Genomic DNA, 20,631 nt, shown 5'->3' with positions numbered 1-20,631 from the left:
GACACGCAGTCAGAATGAAGGCAGGAGTCGAATCTCAGCATTCTTCCCCTGCACCCACAGCCATGACTGCCGCACTAGGCATCTCTCCTTCCTGCACTTGTGGATGCGAGTTCCTCACATAGAGGGGCCAGGGCTCAAAAGCAGAACCCTACAGAGCAAAGAGCAGTCACACCAGGCACCTGGCATCCTGGGCAGGGGTGCAAGGCCCGTGTCAGTTGCTGTGGAAGCCAGTGTGGGAGCCATGGGAGGCTTTGGAAGCAGATGACCTGGGTTTGAGGCCCAATTCAGCCAGTAACCACTAGGGATTGGGAGTTCCTGTAAGATGCTGGGCATGGAGGCTAGTCCTGGCTAAACTGGTAATGGCCCTCCTGTTGCTATGGTTAGTTTCACTATTGCTGACCAGCACGTGTGCACATGCCTGCGTGGGAGCAGCTCACAGGTTGCCAGCTGTCCTTCCCGGGCCACCGTCCTCATGGCCTCTGGGTACTGAGAGCCAGTCCCGGGTGAGCTGGCCCCAGCGGTGGTGAGACCTGCGTCCCTCCAGGTGGCCGGGGACCTGCACAGCACGCCGCATGTCTGTCCACCCTGCTCATAGGGCGGCCCCCAGGCGCAGGCTGCTGCAGGCTTAGCTTCCCGGGCAGTCCTCTGGGTCTTGCCTGCTTTGGTCAGAAGGAAAGAGGCTGGAAGTGGGTGGCTGCTTGATGTAAAAAGCAGAGGCCCCTCAGTGCCCCAGGTCATCCATGCTGCAGCCAGCTGATACTCCTCTGCCCACGCCTTCTGGGATGCCTGGCTGCCCTTACCGGAGAGACCTTCTTGGCAAGGCGACAGGTCCTCCAGGCTCTAGGCTCCCGCCTCCCTCCCTCAGCTCCGTCTCTGTCCCCCGAAGCCCCTTGGCTCTCCACCCTCCTCATACCCCCTCATCTTCCTCATCCTGTTCATGCTGATTGCTGGCATAGACAAGTTCCTCTCTGCTGGATAAGGAAGAACCCTCTAGAACAGTGATCTCCCATGAACACCAAGGCCCACGTCACTTCCTGGTTAGAGAGACAGCTGGGATCCAGCTAGGGATCAGCCTAGTTGGTAGGCATCTCCACTGCTATGCAGCCACCACCACCGCAGGCCAGGAGACGGAGGACCCCACCCAGCCTTCGCTGGTGCTGTTCCGTCCTTCTGGGGCTCCCTCCCTTTCCTTCTCCTGCCCATCCCTGACTGACACTGCAAGCCTCAGTTTAACACCTCATCTCCTCTAGGAAACCTTCCCTGACTCCCAGTGAGGTGGCTCTGACACGCCCCACTCGTGGAAATGGGTCTGCCTTTCTATGGGGCAAGCAGGGATCGTGTGCATCTGCTACCATCTGGTCTCCTAGACCAGCACAAGGCCTGGCAGGCAGCAGGTGCTTTGTGGGTGATGCATAGGTGAAGAGGAAAAGAGCTAAGGATTGTTCGAAGGTTTTTAAATCCAGCCCACCTTGAGACAGGAAAGGGAAGAGAAGGGCATGCATTTCTTTTTTTAATATTGCCTTTTTTTCTGAATGAAGAAAGAATCAACGTACAGTTCTAATTTACAACACAGAAAATCCAAGAAAAAATTCACCATGTGCCCAGCACAGAGAAAGACTGTGGGCATTCTGGTTTCTCTCCTGGTGGTCTCTTGGCAGGATGGGGATATGCATAGTATTTTTGCAAAAGTGGGGTCCCCATGCTTATCTGAGGCTTGCTGTCTGAAATCTTCTGAGAGATGGTCATCACGCCAATGGTAGGAAATGTTCACAGTAGGAAAGGACATTTTCTTTCCATTCCTGTTCTCTGGACTCCAGATGCCACCGACAAAGGGGACCCACTTGCTGGTTCTCTTTTCCTTCCCGGATTACACCCCACATGTGTGTGCATGTACATTTTCAGGGACAGCCTGAGAACCCCAATGAGCTGCAGCACGCTTCCCTTTCACCTGACCATGCACAGCCAGGGCGCTTCCCACCAGCCCAAGAGGCGACTTGGTGTGAGCGCATCATGGACTGTTTGTCCCCAGTAGTGGACTTAGGTAGTGTCCATGCATTAGCTATCACCAGCAAAACAGCAATTCCTATCCATTTCTGACGTCCCGACACACAAATAGAAATTATCTGCAGGAAATATTCTTTGGATCAACCAAAGGGTTATGCACACTTAACACATTGTTAGGAACTGTTGAATATTTCTCCCCATAGTAGGTACAACTTGCACCCCAAACTTCCACCACATGGTGTGCAGCTGCCTGGTGCAGTCCTAGCAGGCGTGTCTCCTGGTGAGCTCAAAGTTTAACATGTTTCTATGCAACTCCACGCCGCGTCTGTTTGTGACCTTTCCCACCTCTCTCTCATGCTATCTACCTTTTGGTCAGAGTTCTTGATAAAAAAAGGCAACCAACCCTTTGCCATTCATTGCAAATATTTCCCTTATTTCCTCACTCAGAAGAATGGTACATTGCATATATTTCACCCAGCTTGTCAGTTGCTCTTTGATGTCAAACACTGTTTTGAGGGCCTGGAAGAATATGGGTAATTTTTACGAGGTTGATGGTCTCCAGGTTTTATGGCATAATTTCAAATTTGTCCTTCATACCAAAAAAAAAGATTGTACAAAAATATTGCAATGTTTTCTTTCAGCATGACTTTGAGGTGTGTGTGAGGCATGTGTAAGAGGAAAAGGAAAATTACGCACCTCCAGGATGGCAGCCCCCACCCCGCCCCCAGGCAGCATCTGTCTACTCAGCCATCCACCTTTTCCACCCTAATGTCACAGATAATCCCCTTTGTTTAAGATTGTGTCTGGAGTGATGCCTCAGGCCCAGAATCCCTCCACTGGGTCGGGAGAGTTGTCCCATGATTGGAGAAGTAGCCTGTGGGCCCCCTTGACCTGACCAGAATGCAGAATCTGAGCACAGAAAGCTCCAGGAGTGGGGGCCCTGGCCTAGAGGAACTGCCACCATGGTCCTTGTGATCAAACGTCCTGTGGACACCCCATGGGATTAGAGATGTGGGTCTCCGCACACATTTCCAGAAGATCAAATCAGCACTGCTTCAGCTTTCTGCGAGGCCATCTCTCTCTGCCACCTCCACAGTAGCTGTGTTCTCAGGCCTCAGATGGGGCCAACTGCTCAGGGGATCATTCAGCCCCAAAGACCAGTGGGGAGGGGGGCACATGGTTGCTGGTTGGACCAGGATTAATGCCCCCTACTCTGGAGGGGACTGGGGGCGTCTTCCTGTGAGATGCTGTGGGAGGGGCATCTTCCTGTGAGATGCTGTGGGAGGGGCATCTTCCTGTGAGATGCTGTGGGAGGGGCATCTTCCTGTGAGATGCTGGGCAGGGGGGCCTCTCCCTGTGATGCTGGGGGGCCTCTCTGTGTGTGATGCTGGGGGGGGTCTCTTCCTGTGTGATATTGGGGGATCTTTCCCTGTGTGATGCTGGGAGTGTCTCTTTCTGTGTGATGCTGGGGGGGATCTCTCCCTGTGTGATGCTGGGGGTGTCTCTTCCTGTGTGATGCTGGGGGGATCTCTCCTCGTGTGATGCTGGGGGGGTCTCTCCCTGTGTGATGCTGGGGGGGTCTCTCCCTGTGTGATGCTGAGGGTGTCTTTCCCTGTGTGATGCTGAGGGTGTCTCTCCCTGTGTGATGCTGGGGGGGCCTCTTCCTGTGTGATGTTGGGGGAGTCTCTCCCTGTGTGATGCTGGTGTGGGGTCTCTTCTTGGATGATGCTGGTGGGTCCGCTTCCTGTGTGATATTTGAGGGGCCTCTTTCTCCACTTCCAACAGGAAGGCCTCCTCATTTGGGTTGCTCCGAGTTTTCTGAGTTCACTGTTGATTTCCTTCCCTTTCCCTGCTCACTTGCCTGGTTCTCTTCTATGTCGTTCATGGTGTGGCTCTCGGTCACTCAGGTGCCCTCAGGTGACCCACAGGCCTGTGAGCACTGAGGTTTTTTTCTGCACTTCCTGCTCTGCTGCTGGGAGACACTGGGGCAAGGAGGGGAAGAGCTGGTTCCTCCTGGGGCAATGGCGGCTGTTTACGGCAGGGGCTAGTGCCAACTTTGCCTCTCTGGACATGGGTGTGGTAGACCGTGGTCTGTGTGGCTGCCGAAGGCAGGAAGGCCCATCCAGGCAGCCCACAGTTCATGTCACCGCGGAGGTCCTGGTGAGCACCTCCCACCACCAGGTGCACGTGAAGCCACTGTGAGGTTAGTTCCAAATCAGCAGTCGACCAGGTTTATTTTTAGAAGCTGGAGCTCATCTTAAAGGCACTGAGCTCTTTTGCTCTGAGAAGTGGAGGTTGATATGTGAGCTGGTTGTGACAGCTGGGGACAGTTTATTTTGTGGCCGTCAAGAACAATAAAGTGTAACTGAGGCCCAAAAGTATTTTTTTTCCATTTCCTAATATTTCTGCTTTCTCTGAAGATGTTATATTTGGTTGGGAAGAAAGAGCCTCTGTAGTGTGAGAATTTGTTTTTTACAAAGATTGTATCAATAAAATTTGCCTAAGAAAAGCTTTGAAATATGCAGAGCAAACTGCCAAACCCCAGGAATTTATGAAAAGGTGTGTACTTTGGCTACTGGGTTATTATGTGTTTTGGCTGCTGGGTTATTATGTGTTTTGGCTGCTGGGTTATTATGTATTTTGGCTGCTGGTTATAGCACCAGGATCGGGTTACATGGGTCTATGAACTGGATTGGGGGAGGCAGCGTGTGACCCCCCGCTCAGCTCCCTCCCACCTTGCTGTGTCCCCACAGGCCACCTGCAGCCCCTCCACCTCCCACTCAGCTTCCCCACTTCATAGCTCAGTCCTCCCCCACCCTGGGGCTCAGGGTCCTGCTTCTGCTGGCCTGGTCAGCGTCTCTGCTTCTAGGGTCTTCTCACAGACTGGGGAGGTCCATGGGGCCCCAGTCCTTCTGCAGAGGCCACAGCACTGGGTTCCTGTCTGTTGCACATCCTCCTGGACTCGCTCCCAGGCGGAGGGTGGCCCGGCCTCCATTGCCCTTCCTGAAAGGTTTGTTCTGGGGAGAAGGCAAGGACTAAGGCATCTCCCCTTCCGCCCCAGCACATCCTGGAGCTGGAAGCCATGCTGTATGACGCCCTGCAGCAGGAGGCCGGGGCCAAGGTGGCTGAGCTGCTGTCAGAGGAGGAGCGCGAGAAGCTCAAGGTGGCTGTGGAGCAGTGGAAACGCCAAGTTATGAGTGAGCTGCGCGAGCGGGATGCCCAGATCCTGCGGGAGCGTATGGAGCTGCTGCAGCTGGCTCAGCAGGTACGGGGCAGGCGGGAGTGGGACTGGGGTAAAGACCTGGCCCCGGGCCTGCACAGAGCCAGGCGGGGCGTCCCGTGGCCACATCTCCAACGACTACGCCTCTGTGGCCCCACCCTCCGGTGGCCACACCCCTCATAACACATATTCTGATGGCTACACCCTGGTAGCCGTGCCCCCAATGGCCATGCCCCTCCATTGTCATGCCTTCCACACACACAGCCTTGGATGGCCACACCTTCTGATGATCATGCCCTAGAATGGCCACGCCCCCTGTTGGCCATGCCCTCTTGTGGTCACGCCCCTGATGGCCATGCCCCTGATGGCCATGCCTGTCAGTGGCAGGCACTCAGGCCAGACTGCCTCCCTCACCAGCCTTGTGTCCTGGGCATGTTGCAGAGGCCTCTGGGTGGCAGTTCCCCTCTTTTGGACCCCTGGCTACTATGTCTTTTCCATGACACCGTTTCCTGATGGCAAGGGTGTTCTCTGGGGACAGCAGCCCTGGCCTGCCTTGGCCTCAGGGCACTGTGGGACCTCAGGCCTGTTGGGTCAGTTCTGCTCTAATGGGAGATGAGGAGCCTCACAGACTGGACGACCCAGATGTGTAGGCACAGCCCAGCTCCTCCATGAGCCAGGTTGGCTGGGAGGCGGCTTTATGGATGTACTCCTTGTGAAGAACCCTCCTAGCGAAGGCTTAATTGAAATTCACATAAACAAGTGCCCTGTGTGCCAGCTGGCCGTGGGCATCGGTGGGCTAATGTTGGACATGCTCTGCTGGCTCCTCGTTAGCCTCCTGGGCCCCTTTGGTCTCTGGGGCTCAGGGTGAGGACAGTCACCTGCAACCCCTTTGTTGCCTCAGAGGGGCTGTGGTTGGAGCTCAGATGCTTGGGGACCCCAGGCACTGGCATCCCCTCACCAGGAGATTCTAGGCCCAGCTCTCCTGTGACCCTCTGGCGGCCCCTTACTCTGCTGCAGTGGCATCTGGGGGGACCGGGAATGCATTCCAACCATTTCCCTGGATGTCTGGCATTGTGCTTTCTGAGCTGAAGTTGCAGGAATCAGACACATACTGTTCCCACCACAGGGAGTGTGGCATGGGGAAGGCCCTCTGCTCTCCTGCTGGAGCAGTGCAGCAAAGGCTTGTGTCCTCGTCAGGAGCCACAGCCCATGGCCATGCCAGTTGCTCTGCCACCATTTGTTACCAAGGAAATGAATGAAAATCTTGAAGGATTTGGGTTTTCCAAATACTGTGACTATTGAAGATTTTTTTCCTTTTAACCTTGCAGAGAATTAAAGAGTTAGAAGAAAGAATAGAAGCTCAGAAGAGACAAATAAAGGAACTGGAGGAAAAGGTAAAACAAATGCAGTTGGGGTTTGCTTGTTAAGATCAAGGGAGAGGGCCACTCCCACCTGAGTCACTCAGCTCCAGGCCGTGGGGCAGCAGACTTAGCTCCCAGCAGCGGCAGGAGGCGGCCACCTGAAGACTGGGTGGAGCTGAGCAGAAAAGCCTGCAGGGTGGTGGCTGCAAGGGCTCTGGACCGGGAGACAGGAGCCCTGGGGTCTAGGAATGCCCCTGCCAGCGCCCAGCCATGCGACCTCAGAGGAGCCTATCCTCTTGTGGCCTCAGTTTCCCCATCTGGAGCCAATGGCCTCGGGTTCCTCTCATCACGGAAGCCTGGACTGTGTGGAAGCCTTTGATCCCTGCAGGTTCACCTTGCGCTGGTCTAAGAATCAAGTTCCCAGATCAGAAGCACCCGTTGAAGTGCAGTTAGTTTGAGGCCACACGCCAGGGCTGGGAGGGCTGTCTGGCTCTTTCTCAGGGTCCTGGCTCCAGGAGGTGTGGGGTCAGGGGTGCTCTGTCCATGCACATAACAGGCTTGGTGCTCCCCAAGTCAGGGTGAGGGGAGCACAGCAGAGTCCCTACCCTCCCGGGGATGCCTGCAGGTGTTCAGGGCAGGGCTTGTTCTCCCACGTGGGGCTGGTTCAGTGATGTCTGGGGTGAGAGTGTTCACTCTGTTGTGATTGGTCCTGGGGCCCTGGCTCCCAACCCCAGCCCAGAGTGAGACTTTGTGCTAAGTCTGTGCAGTGGAGCTCACTGAAGTGACCGACTCCCACCGGGGCTGAATGAAGTGGCCAGTGGCCCCACCTTCAGCCTCGTCCTTCCGGAGTGTACAGGAGGCTGGCATTAGGACGCCCCATGGTTGGCATGTGCTGGTCCTGGCCTGAGGAACAGCCCACAGATGCTCTGCACTTGCCAGGAGACAGCAGGTCCCTCTGGACAGCAGTCACCTTCGAGGGGCCATGTGTCATCCCACATCCCACCCTAGGCCTGCCCTGCCCCTCGTAGGCAGTGACACCTAAGCCCTTCCGCTGGGCGCTCACTGCCGCCTGTGAGAATCATCATCCTGAAGAACGAGTTACTCAGGGCACAGCCTTTGAGGCCCCAGTGGACACCAGGCCACGTGTGGAAGCACCCACTAGCACACCAGGGCTGCCAGCAACGCCGGGGGGGACACAGTGTTCTTGGGGCTTGAGCCTCAGAGGGCTCCCCCCAAACCAAATGTCTCCCCAAACCAAATGTCTCCCCCCAAACCAAATGTCTCCCCAAGCCAAATGTCTCCCCAAAACAAATGTCTCCCCAAAACCAAATGTCTCCTCCCAAACCAAATGTCTCCCCAAACCAAATGTCTCNTGGGGGGGTCTCTCCCTGTGTGATGCTGGGGGGTCTCTCCCTGTGTGATGCTGGGGGGGTCTCTCCCTGTGTGATGCTGAGGGTGTCTCTCCCTGTGTGATGCTGGGGGGGTCTCTCCCTGTGTGATGTTGGGGAGTCTCTCCCTGTGTGATGCTGGTGTGGGGTCTCTTCTTGGATGATGCTGGTGGGTCCGCTTCCTGTGTGATATTTGAGGGGCCTCTTTCTCCACTTCCAACAGGAAGGCCTCCTCATTTGGGTTGCTCCGAGTTTTCTGAGTTCACTGTTGATTTCCTTCCCTTTCCCTGCTCACTTGCCTGGTTCTCTTCTATGTCGTTCATGGTGTGGCTCTCGGTCACTCAGGTGCCCTCAGGTGACCCACAGGCCTGTGAGCACTGAGGTTTTTTTCTGCACTTCCTGCTCTGCTGCTGGGAGACACTGGGGCAAGGAGGGGAAGAGCTGGTTCCTCCTGGGGCAATGGCGGCTGTTTACGGCAGGGGCTAGTGCCAACTTTGCCTCTCTGGACATGGGTGTGGTAGACCGTGGTCTGTGTGGCTGCCGAAGGCAGGAAGGCCCATCCAGGCAGCCCACAGTTCATGTCACCGCGGAGGTCCTGGTGAGCACCTCCCACCACCAGGTGCACGTGAAGCCACTGTGAGGTTAGTTCCAAATCAGCAGTCGACCAGGTTTATTTTAGAAGCTGGAGCTCATCTTAAAGGCACTGAGCTCTTTTGCTCTGAGAAGTGGAGGTTGATATGTGAGCTGGTTGTGACAGCTGGGGACAGTTTATTTTGTGGCCGTCAAGAACAATAAAGTGTAACTGAGGCCCAAAAGTATTTTTTTTCCATTTCCTAATATTTCTGCTTTCTCTGAAGATGTTATATTTGGTTGGGAAGAAAGAGCCTCTGTAGTGTGAGAATTTGTTTTTTACAAAGATTGTATCAATAAAATTTGCCTAAGAAAAGCTTTGAAATATGCAGAGCAAACTGCCAAACCCCAGGAATTTATGAAAAGGTGTGTACTTTGGCTACTGGGTTATTATGTGTTTTGGCTGCTGGGTTATTATGTGTTTTGGCTGCTGGGTTATTATGTATTTTGGCTGCTGGTTATAGCACCAGGATCGGGTTACATGGGTCTATGAACTGGATTGGGGAGGCAGCGTGTGACCCCCCGCTCAGCTCCCTCCCACCTTGCTGTGTCCCCACAGGCCACCTGCAGCCCCTCCACCTCCCACTCAGCTTCCCCACTTCATAGCTCAGTCCTCCCCACCCTGGGGCTCAGGGTCCTGCTTCTGCTGGCCTGGTCAGCGTCTCTGCTTCTAGGGTCTTCTCACAGACTGGGGAGGTCCATGGGGCCCCAGTCCTTCTGCAGAGGCCACAGCACTGGGTTCCTGTCTGTTGCACATCCTCCTGGACTCGCTCCCAGGCGGAGGGTGGCCCGGCCTCCATTGCCCTTCCTGAAAGGTTTGTTCTGGGGAGAAGGCAAGGACTAAGGCATCTCCCCTTCCGCCCCAGCACATCCTGGAGCTGGAAGCCATGCTGTATGACGCCCTGCAGCAGGAGGCCGGGGCCAAGGTGGCTGAGCTGCTGTCAGAGGAGGAGCGCGAGAAGCTCAAGGTGGCTGTGGAGCAGTGGAAACGCCAAGTTATGAGTGAGCTGCGCGAGCGGGATGCCCAGATCCTGCGAGCGTATGGAGCTGCTGCAGCTGGCTCAGCAGGTACGGGGCAGGCGGGAGTGGGACTGGGGTAAAGACCTGGCCCCGGGCCTGCACAGAGCCAGGCGGGGCGTCCCGTGGCCACATCTCCAACGACTACGCCTCTGTGGCCCCACCCTCCGGTGGCCACACCCCTCATAACACATATTCTGATGGCTACACCCTGGTAGCCGTGCCCCAATGGCCATGCCCCTCCATTGTCATGCCTTCCACACACACAGCCTTGGATGGCCACACCTTCTGATGATCATGCCCTAGAATGGCCACGCCCCCTGTTGGCCATGCCCTCTTGTGGTCACGCCCCTGATGGCCATGCCCCTGATGGCCATGCCTGTCAGTGGCAGGCACTCAGGCCAGACTGCCTCCCTCACCAGCCTTGTGTCCTGGGCATGTTGCAGAGGCCTCTGGGTGGCAGTTCCCCTCTTTTGGACCCCTGGCTACTATGTCTTTTCCATGACACCGTTTCCTGATGGCAAGGGTGTTCTCTGGGGACAGCAGCCCTGGCCTGCCTTGGCCTCAGGGCACTGTGGGACCTCAGGCCTGTTGGGTCAGTTCTGCTCTAATGGGAGATGAGGAGCCTCACAGACTGGACGACCCAGATGTGTAGGCACAGCCCAGCTCCTCCATGAGCCAGGTTGGCTGGGAGGCGGCTTTATGGATGTACTCCTTGTGAAGAACCCTCCTAGCGAAGGCTTAATTGAAATTCACATAAACAAGTGCCCTGTGTGCCAGCTGGCCGTGGGCATCGGTGGGCTAATGTTGGACATGCTCTGCTGGCTCCTCGTTAGCCTCCTGGGCCCCTTTGGTCTCTGGGGGCTCAGGGTGAGGACAGTCACCTGCAACCCCTTTGTTGCCTCAGAGGGGCTGTGGTTGGAGCTCAGATGCTTGGGGGACCCCAGGCACTGGCATCCCCCTCACCAGGAGATTCTAGGCCCAGCTCTCCTGTGACCCTCTGGCGGCCCCTTACTCTGCTGCAGTGGCATCTGGGGGGACCGGGAATGCATTCCAACCATTTCCCTGGATGTCTGGCATTGTGCTTTCTGAGCTGAAGTTGCAGGAATCAGACACATACTGTTCCCACCACAGGGAGTGTGGCATGGGGAAGGCCCTCTGCTCTCCTGCTGGAGCAGTGCAGCAAAGGCTTGTGTCCTCGTCAGGAGCCACAGCCCATGGCCATGCCAGTTGCTCTGCCACCATTTGTTACCAAGGAAATGAATGAAAATCTTGAAGGATTTGGGTTTTCCAAATACTGTGACTATTGAAGATTTTTTTCCTTTTAACCTTGCAGAGAATTAAAGAGTTAGAAGAAAGAATAGAAGCTCAGAAGAGACAAATAAAGGAACTGGAGGAAAAGGTAAAACAAATGCAGTTGGGGGTTTGCTTGTTAAGATCAAGGGAGAGGGCCACTCCCACCTGAGTCACTCAGCTCCAGGCCGTGGGGGCAGCAGACTTAGCTCCCAGCAGCGGCAGGAGGCGGCCACCTGAAGACTGGGTGGAGCTGAGCAGAAAAAGCCTGCAGGGTGGTGGCTGCAAGGGCTCTGGACCGGGAGACAGGAGCCCTGGGGTCTAGGAATGCCCCTGCCAGCGCCCAGCCATGCGACCTCAGAGGAGCCTATCCTCTTGTGGCCTCAGTTTCCCCATCTGGAGCCAATGGCCTCGGGTTCCTCTCATCACGGAAGCCTGGACTGTGTGGAAGCCTTTGATCCCTGCAGGTTCACCTTGCGCTGGTCTAAGAATCAAGTTCCCAGATCAGAAGCACCCGTTGAAGTGCAGTTAGTTTGAGGCCACACGCCAGGGCTGGGAGGGCTGTCTGGCTCTTTCTCAGGGTCCTGGCTCCAGGAGGTGTGGGGTCAGGGGTGCTCTGTCCATGCACATAACAGGCTTGGTGCTCCCCAAGTCAGGGTGAGGGGAGCACAGCAGAGTCCCTACCCTCCCGGGGATGCCTGCAGGTGTTCAGGGCAGGGCTTGTTCTCCCACGTGGGGCTGGTTCAGTGATGTCTGGGGGTGAGAGTGTTCACTCTGTTGTGATTGGTCCTGGGGCCCTGGCTCCCAACCCCCAGCCCAGAGTGAGACTTTGTGCTAAGTCTGTGCAGTGGAGCTCACTGAAGTGACCGACTCCCACCGGGGGCTGAATGAAGTGGCCAGTGGCCCCACCTTCAGCCTCGTCCTTCCGGAGTGTACAGGAGGCTGGCATTAGGACGCCCCATGGTTGGCATGTGCTGGTCCTGGCCTGAGGAACAGCCCACAGATGCTCTGCACTTGCCAGGAGACAGCAGGTCCCTCTGGACAGCAGTCACCTTCGAGGGGCCATGTGTCATCCCACATCCCACCCTAGGCCTGCCCTGCCCCTCGTAGGCAGTGACACCTAAGCCCTTCCGCTGGGCGCTCACTGCCGCCTGTGAGAATCATCATCCTGAAGAACGAGTTACTCAGGGCACAGCCTTTGAGGCCCCAGTGGACACCAGGCCACGTGTGGAAGCACCCACTAGCACACCAGGGCTGCCAGCAACGCCGGGGGGGACACAGTGTTCTTGGGGCTTGAGCCTCAGAGGGCTCCCCCCAAACCAAATGTCTCCCCCAAACCAAATGTCTCCCCCCAAACCAAATGTCTCCCCCCCAAACCAAAGGTCTGTTTCATTTTGCATCTTAACCTAAGGACGTTTGTTTGTATTAAATACTAGAAAAATGTGAGGGCTGGGCGTGGTGGCTCATGCCTGTAATTCTAGTAATTTAGGAGGCCTAGATGGGAGGATCGCTTGAGCCCAGGATTTCGAGACCAGCCTGGGTAACATAGTGAGACCCTCTCTCTAGAAAAAAATTCTTAAAAATAGCTGGGCATGGTGGCATGTGCCTATAATCTCAGTTACTCAGGGGGCTGAGGTGGGAGGATCTCCTGAGCCTGGGAGGTTGAGGCTGCAGTGAGCCACGATTACGTCACTGCACTCCAGACTGGGTGACCGACTGAGATCCTGTCTCCAAAGAAAAGAATAGGTCAGGTGTTATTTCTTAAATCTAGCTAAACAGCCCTTCATTTCCAAGCTATGCCCCACTGCCCGATTTTCTCTCGTGTCCAGATGGGCCTGGCTCCCGACCCCCAGCCCAGAGTGAGGCTGTGTGTGCTTTGTCTACTCAGGGTTCTGGTTGTACTTTGCTGCCTGTGGTGGGACTGAGACCACAGTATTGTCACAGGCCTGCTTTTGTTTGCTGGGCAACTGGAATGTTTTTCAATACAACTTTCACCATTATTATTACCCCATTGGTGCTCTCACCGAGAATTCCTGCAGCAGGTCTCAGCGATGGGTGTCACTTCAGGGAGGAGGAGTCCCCGGGAGGCTGGCCTTGTGCTGCTGGGGACACGCTGGGTGTGGGGTCCCCGACCAGCACCCACCACCCAAGTCTGCATGGTGCAGGGTCCCTTAGCGTGTTCCTAGGGGTGGCGGCAGCACCCCTCAGCCCGGGGGATTTGGGCAGCATCCCTCCCTCGGCAGTCCTAAATGGAGCCCTCTCCTCCCTGCCAACAGCTCTGTCTTCAGTCTGTAATCACGTGTATTTCTTGCCAGAAGCACTACCAACTCTTTTTTCTCTTTCTTTCCTTCCGTGTCTCCATCCTCCCCTTTCCGTTTCAGTTTTTATTTTTGTTCTTATTTTTCTCCTTAGCTTTCATTCTCTGGTCATAGTCCATCTTGGCACCCTAACGTGGTGAGTATTTCATTGGCGGGGCCTGGCAGGGGTCCCGCTCTGCTTCCCGGAAGACACCTCGGCCCCTGCCCTGCCAGGGAGCTGCCCCCCTGCCATTTGATGAACCAGAAGGCGATGGCCCAGCATCCCCAAAAGGGTCGTTAGAAAGCCACCTGCGTCCTTCAACACTGGAAGTCCCTCCCTGGGGGTCAGGCCCAGAGTCTTCCACTGTAGAGGCTGCAAGGTGCTCACCTTTCCTGAGAGGGAAGGAGAGCAGGGTCCACCCCCCCAACCCAGTGTAGCAGAAATGTGCAGGACCCTCTCTAGGTGGTCTTTCTGCTTCGGTGGCACTAGGCAGCAGGCCCTGGGGGCAGACACAGTGGTTCTGTGATTCATCCTCATTCTTTTTTGGATGCTGCTGAGTACAGGCTTGGGTGGTGCTGGAGATTCAGCCAGGAGGGCTGGGTCTCCCTGCCAGGCTGGAACGGCCTAGGCCGGGATAGCTGGAGTCTGCGGGTCACGGCTGCTGCTGCTGCTACCATGGCACCCGCCAGCATAAATGTCTGCCTCCTTCCAAACTGGAAGGGGGGCAAATAGGACGTCACATCATCGTTCACCTCGGTCACCTCGGTCCTCGAGTCCCCACCCTTCATCAGGTCCCAAGAGGAGCTTCCCTGGGGGCAGGGATCTTCCTCTCCACACAGCCCCTCGCCCCTCACCCCTCATCCCTCACCCCTCACCCCTCACCCCGGCCGAGCGGACCCTCCCTGATATCCTCTGCACGCAGTCCCTCGCCCCTCGCCCCTCACCCCTCATTCTGGCCGAGCGGAGCCTCGCTGACTCTGCACTCTACGTTTCTTTTCTTACAGCCCCACGTTGAATCGGACCCTTTTCCTCCAGTGGGACCTGAGGGCAGGGACAAAACGGGACATCGCGTCTCCATCCTGAAGACCCAGGGGGACTTGGTCTCTGCACGCCCGTCCCGTGGAGGAAGAGTGAGAAGGGGCAGCATGTGCAGCGCAAGCTGCCGTCCACGTGGGATGCGCCAGGACTAGAACTGGCTCTGCCAAATTCTCAGGGGCTTCTCTGGGAGAGGCCCGGCCTTGGCTGCTGGACCCTGGTCCCTCCTACCGGACGGCAGTCCCCATCCCAGTTCCAGGGATGTGCAGCATTCCCTGCCAAGCAGGGGTGAGAAGTGCTTCTGTGCGAAGCACCAGCCTCGGGTCCTCTCCCCTCTCTTGGTCCTCACGGTAGTTACCACCGGTGTCTGGAGGAAGATTTTCAGAAACGACAGAGGCATGGCCCAATGACAAGATGAAGGCTGTGACTGCGCCGCCTGGATGGTGACCTTCATTCAAGGAGGCTCCCTGGATGGTCCTGGGAGGGCTCCCTGACACCTCAGTGGCCCCTCCAATGCTGCAATGTGTTGCTGGGGTCCTGAACACCCGCTGGCCAACAGACCCACCCCCACCCTCCTTCATCGTCATCTCTGTGGGGACAGACAAGAGCCGTGGCCGCCGTGGGCCACGGGGTGCCCTCAACCCTCTGCCTTCCTACCCAGCCTGAGACAGGAAGGCCACCAGCTGGGAGCACCACGGGACTGATCCAAGGAAGACGTGGGGAGCGTGGTGACAGGAGATGGGACGAGGGGGCAGAGCCAGCTGGAACATGGATGCCAGAGGCTGCCTCCGTAGTGCATCTCCAGAAGTCACAGAGGCCCTGAGCGCCCAGAGCTACCTGAGCCACCTGGCCTGGAAGCCCCTGCGCAGGCCAGACCTGCAGGCCATGGACCCCAGCAGGAACCGAAGCCTCACCCCAAGCCTTCGCACACAAGGAGCAGCCCAGGTGAGGGACGGCGGACGCACCTGTGGCTCTGCTGGCGCAAGAAGGGAACCGTGGTCCAAGAAGCTGACAGGTAAGGGCTGCCGTCTGTCCACAGGGACGGCCTTTCCCTCCCGCCCTGTGTGGTGACCCTGCACAAGCTGACACACCCCCTTCCTGGCCTGCTAATTCTGCTTAGAGAACTCAGCCCCGTTTGAGATGAGAATTAAATTTGCTGGCGCACCCTCCCTGCGAGGTGAGCCCCAGCTTCTCCTGCACGCCTCTGTGTCCCAGTCTGCACATGTGTGGCTCTGCCAGCCCCTCCACTGCTGACCGTCAAGATCACCTCTCCCGCCACGCATGGGACAGGGTCTGGGGGCTCGTGTGGACTGTGGCCTGAGCCGTTGCTGGGGGCAGGGTCTGCAGACACGGTGCCCCACAGGGACCTGGCATCTGGCACAGCTGACCCTCCTCCCACTTGCAGGAAGAGGCTTGCAGAAAAGGGAGAAACCCTGTAGGTGCATCGAGGCTGCTTTCCAAGTGCACCCCCCTCCGCTGCTCCCATGCACCTGACCGTGAGCGCCGTCCCTCACTCGGACCCAGCACCTGAGGTGTCCACTCTGGGGAGGCGACTCTGGTTGCTCCCAGCAGGGAAGGAGGTCAGGACTGGGCGGGGCTCGCTCCACCATGGAGCTTTCCTTGCCAGCGGGGTTCCCCATGGGAGAGTTTGAAGATCCGTCGTGTCTGTGGGGCTCTGGGGCAGGGTGAGCCGGTTCTTGGGGAGGCAGTGGCAGCCCCATGGGGGGCCACCCAGAAAGCGCTCCACCTTCCCCACCTCTGACCCACACCTATAGGGTCCAGCCCTATGGGGCTTAGCAGGTGTTCTCCCTGTGTGTGGAGATGAGAGATTGTAAGAAATAAAGACACAAGACAAAGAGATAAAGAGAAAACAGCTGGGCCCGGGGGACCACTACCACCAAGACGTGGAGACCGGCAGTGGCCCTGAGCGGCTGGGCGCGCTGATACTTAGTGCATACAAGACAAGGGGGCAGGGTAAGGAGGGTGGATCTTCTAAGTGATTGACAAGGTGAAGCAAATCATGTGATGACAGGACAGGGGGCCCTTCCCTCTTAGGTAGCCTAAGCAGAGGGAAGGCAGCATACGTCAGCGTTTTCTTCTCTGCACTTGTAAGAAAGATCAAAGACTTTAAGACTTTCACTATGTCTTCTACTGCTGTCTTCTACAAACTTCAAAGAGGAACCAGGAGTACGGGAGGAACATGAAAGTGGACAAGGAGCGTGACCGTTGAAGCACAGCACCACAGGGAGGGGTTTAGGCTGCCAGATGACTGTGGGTAGACCTGGATAATATCCAGCCTTCCACAAGAAGCTGGTGGAGCAGAGTGTTCCCCGACTCCTCCAAGGAAAGGAGACTCCCTTTCACCGTCTGCTAAGTAACGGTGCCTTCCCAGACACTGGCGTTACCGCTTGACCAAGGAGCCCTCAAGCGGCCCTTATGCGGGCGTGACAGAAGGCTCACCTTCTGTCACTTCTCACAATGTCCCTTCAGCACCTGACCCTATGCCCGCCGGTTAGTCCTAGGTTATATTAGTAATACAACGAAGAGTCATATTAAAAGCCGATGATTAATGGTTTATAATAATGATTGATAATTGTCCATGATCATCTTTATATCTAATTTGTGTTATGACTATTCTTATTCTAACTATTTTCTTTATTATACTGAAACAGTTTGTGCCTTCAGTCTCTTGCCTTGGCACCTGGGTAGTCCTCCACCCACACAAACCCTGTCCGAGAGCCAGCTGTGTCTCCTGCAGTGGGCAGCGGCCATGGGCTACAGGCACTGTTGTTCCTGGGAGATGCTCCCCTGCATAGAAAATGGGAGGGGGAGGAGGAGGTGTGACCACCACCCTCGACTCAGGAGGGGGCAGCGGCTCCATCTTCACCCTCGACTCAGGAGGGGGCAGTGGCTCTGTCTTCACCCTCAACTCAGGAGGGGCAGTAGCGAGGAGGAGGTACGAGGCGGGCAGCGGCTCCATCTTGCAGGTCCCCTGGGGTGCGTTCTCCAGATGCATTGTGGATAAGGCGTTGTCCTTGTGTGGGTCGGGACCTGGGTACCAAGCAGAATCTGGCTCCTGTGTCCCCCAAGTGCGCCCAGGCACAGCCTCAGGCCAGAAAGTTCTCTGCAGAGGTTCATTCTAAAAGGTGTGGGAGGTCAACAGCCCCAGCCTTGTCCAAGGACACCCGCTGCTTGGCACAGGAGGGCACTACAGGCCCACCAGCCCTCAGGACACGGCTCCCACATCCCCAGGGACTTCTGGTCCCACAGCAAAAGCTGGAGCTCCAAGCAGCGCATCTCTAATTGTGCGGCAAGGACAGCACAGCTAGAGGTCGGGAGCTCCACTGCCTCCAGGGTCCCCCGAGGGTGGTGGGGGCCAGTGAACGCCCCACAGCGCAGCGACACACACGGTGTGGACATACGCACATCCCCGCGGAGGCTTCCCGGCTACGTCACTCCCACCCCCTGAGGACCAGGCCTCACAGCAGGGGCAGGTGGACCATCCAGGCCATGCTGAGCCCCAAGCAGTTCCCCACAACAGGTCACAGAGAGGACCCCGGGCTAGGAGAGGGGGGCCTGGAGAGCAGGGTCCCCCCACAGCCGCCCTCGATGACATCTGGGACTTGGACATGAATGGACGACGTCCCTGGATGGAGCCATTTCCTGGGTACTGGAGCTGGAGGTGACTCAGGGCTTCTCCTGCTCCCAGTGTGTGCCTGTGGGGCGGTCAGAGTAGACAGGCCACACTGTCATCAGGGAAGGGCAGCCGGCCAGCAATGGGCAGACTGTGCCTCAGGCCCGTGGGCACAGTGGGGACAGAGGTGGGCAGGTGCTTCTCCACTTGGGGGCTGACAAGCTACAGGCACATCGTGGACAAGGCGTCTGTACGGGTCCGCACAGAAGACTGCTCTCCTCGGCCAGTCCCGCCAGCCTCCCAGGATCAGGGAGCGAGCCTCGAACACTAGACCCGGCAGGAAAACATGCGTGAGCCAATGGGCCCCAAGCCGTCGCGTGGCACCAGGCAGAGACCTCCGCCCCAGATGCTCCCCCAGGGCTGTCACCCAACCCTGCAACTACCCCGAGGGGTGGGGAGAGCTGTGAGCGGAAACCTGTCCTGCCCGGAGCGCCAGAAGCCATGTCCTCTTCAGCTTGTTCAGTCCAGTGAGGAGAGGAGGGCGATGCCTGCGCAGGCTCCCTTGGGGGAAGCTACAGAGCGGGGGCATTGGGCCGAGGCCACCAGCCCACAGGGCTCCTCTGAAGTGAGGCGGCCGTCATCCCCTCGGGATCCTCTCCCACCGTGTCTGGTCCGAGCGTGCAGTGTCCAGCGTGAGTTTGAAGGGTGTCACGAAAGAGCTACTACCTAAATTTGCAGCCAGCAAGGGGCTTTTGTGCCCTAGTCCCCACTCCCAGCCCTAGACCACCAACCCCACACCCATAAGAAGCAGAGGGCCCCTCACCCACAGCCCAGCAGGTGCACTGTGTGCCCTGCCCTATGGGAGAGGAATCGCGACAATGTCTGATCGAGCGTATTTTTGCACAGTAAATGAGACACGAGATGTTACTGTGCTGTCTCAGTGAGCGTATCCCTTCTCTCCAATTAGCTTTTTTCCCCAACTTTTTATTTTGAAATAATGTTAGACTTAAAATTGCACAAATTGTGTAGAGAGTCCTGTGTACCCTTCAGCCTGCTTCCCCTGATGTTCCTGTCTTTTCTTTTCTTTTCTTTGAGATGGAGTCTTGCTCTGTCACCAGGCTAGAGTGCATTGGCACGATCTTGGCTCACCGCAACCTCCTCCTCCTGGGTTCAAGCAATTCACCTGCCTCAGCCTCCCAAGTGGCTGGGATTACAGGCAGGCGCCTGCCAGCATGCCTGGCTAATTTTTGTGTTTTTAGTTGAGATGGGGTTTCACCATGTTAGCCAGGATGGTCTCGAACTCCTGATCTCATGATCTGCCTGCCTCGGCCTCCCAAAGTGCTGGGATTACAGGTATGAGCCACTGCGTTCAGCCTGTCCCTATCTTACATAATCATGATACACTTTCAAAACTTTGCCACAACCTGGGTTCTGGTTTCTGGTTTCTCCAGGTTTCCGCCTGGCAAATGCTTCTTTCTGTTCCAGGATCCCACATTGCATTCACTCATCCTGTCTCTGTAGTGCCTGCCGTCAGTGATAGCTTTTTAGTTCTTCCTCATCACTCTTGGCCTTGATGCTTGGATAAGAACTAGCGGGCTATTTTGTAGGTTCCTCAGGAGGATCTGCCTGGCCTGTGGTTCTGTGGAGGTAACGCATCTGGGGGGAATGCCCCAGGAGTGACGGACCCTAAGTACCACACCAGGGTGCCCGAGGTGGGCGTATTTCATCACTGATGCCATAACCTTGATCACTTGGCTAAGGGGGTGTCTGCCAGGGTCTCCACTGAGAAGGAGCCCTGTGTAATTTATGTGTGCACTGGGGGAGATTCGCCGAGACTGGAAAGACCACATTTCTCCGTGAACGTTGCCTGGATCTCCACACCCGTTGGTGGATCTTCCCTGCAGCACTTCTTCCTGTGGGGACGTCCTCTCCGCCTTCCTCCTATTTCATTGGTTAGAATTTTCCTATAGAGAAGACCTGCCCCTTTTCTCCTATTTCTTTGCCTGTGTATCGCACTGTGTGCATCCGGCCATTCAGTCTGTCCCTGGGTCATGGCCCAGTGAGGCTGTTAATGTCTCCTCACCCAGAGGCTGCCGCAGAGCCTCCAGGCCTCCTCCAGGCTGGCACCCTGCAGAGCACTCTCTTTCTCTCTGACCCCACAAGGCGGGGTCCGTAACTCCTTCCCCAAGGAGCTCTGGCTTCTGTGTTGGAGAGCAGTGTTCAGAAACCAAGGTCTCTGGACCAGGGTGTGCTTGTTGCTACTGGGGTGACAGTATTTCCAGGTCCTCTCAGAGACAGCCTGGAAATACGTGTGCAAACCAACCTGTGCACACCCACATACCTGTGCTTCCCTCCTTCCCTCTCTCTCTTTCCCTCTCTCTCTCTCCTTCCCCCCCCTCTCCTTCCCCCTCTCTCTCCTTCCCTCTCTCTCTCTCTCCTTCTCTCTCTCTCTCCTTCCGTCTCTCTCTCTCCTTCCCTCTCTCTCTCCTCCCACTCTCTCTCTCCCTCCTCCCGCTCTCTCTCCCTCCTCCCGCTCTCTCTCTCTCCTCCTGCTCTCTCTCCTTCCCTCTCTCTCCCCCTCCCTCTCTCTCTCCTTCCATCTCTCCCTCCCTCTCTCTCCTTCCCTCTCTCTCTCCTTCCCTCTCTCCCCCTCCCTCCCTCCCTCCCTCTCTCTCTCTCCTTCTCTCCCTCCCTCCCTCTCTCTCCTTCTCTCCCTCCCTCCCTCTCTCTCCCTCTCTCCCTCCCTCCCTC

The 20,631-nt window shown here is 56.7% G+C and overlaps 1 protein-coding gene across 1 annotated transcript in view; it reads left to right on the top strand.

Annotated features, from left to right (window-relative positions):
- Positions 1-20,631, top strand: part of JAKMIP3 (Janus kinase and microtubule interacting protein 3) — a 114,464-nt gene that overhangs the window by 82,878 nt on the left and 10,955 nt on the right. Inside the window, 7 exon segments of the mRNA XM_017893862.1 lie at positions 5,066-5,269; positions 6,553-6,618; positions 13,326-13,367; positions 14,216-14,363; positions 14,366-14,461; positions 14,464-14,550; positions 14,553-15,261. Of these exon segments, the coding sequence (XP_017749351.1) occupies positions 5,066-5,269; positions 6,553-6,618; positions 13,326-13,367; positions 14,216-14,363; positions 14,366-14,461; positions 14,464-14,550; positions 14,553-14,656 (747 nt within the window). The 3' untranslated portion in view covers positions 14,657-15,261.

This window comes from Rhinopithecus bieti, unplaced genomic scaffold (genome assembly GCF_001698545.2).
Source record: "Rhinopithecus bieti isolate Rb0 unplaced genomic scaffold, ASM169854v2 scaffold_24263, whole genome shotgun sequence".
NCBI lineage: Eukaryota > Metazoa > Chordata > Mammalia > Primates > Cercopithecidae > Rhinopithecus > Rhinopithecus bieti.
Note: the sequence above shows the minus strand (reverse complement) of the source record. Positions and strands in the feature narration are given on the sequence as shown.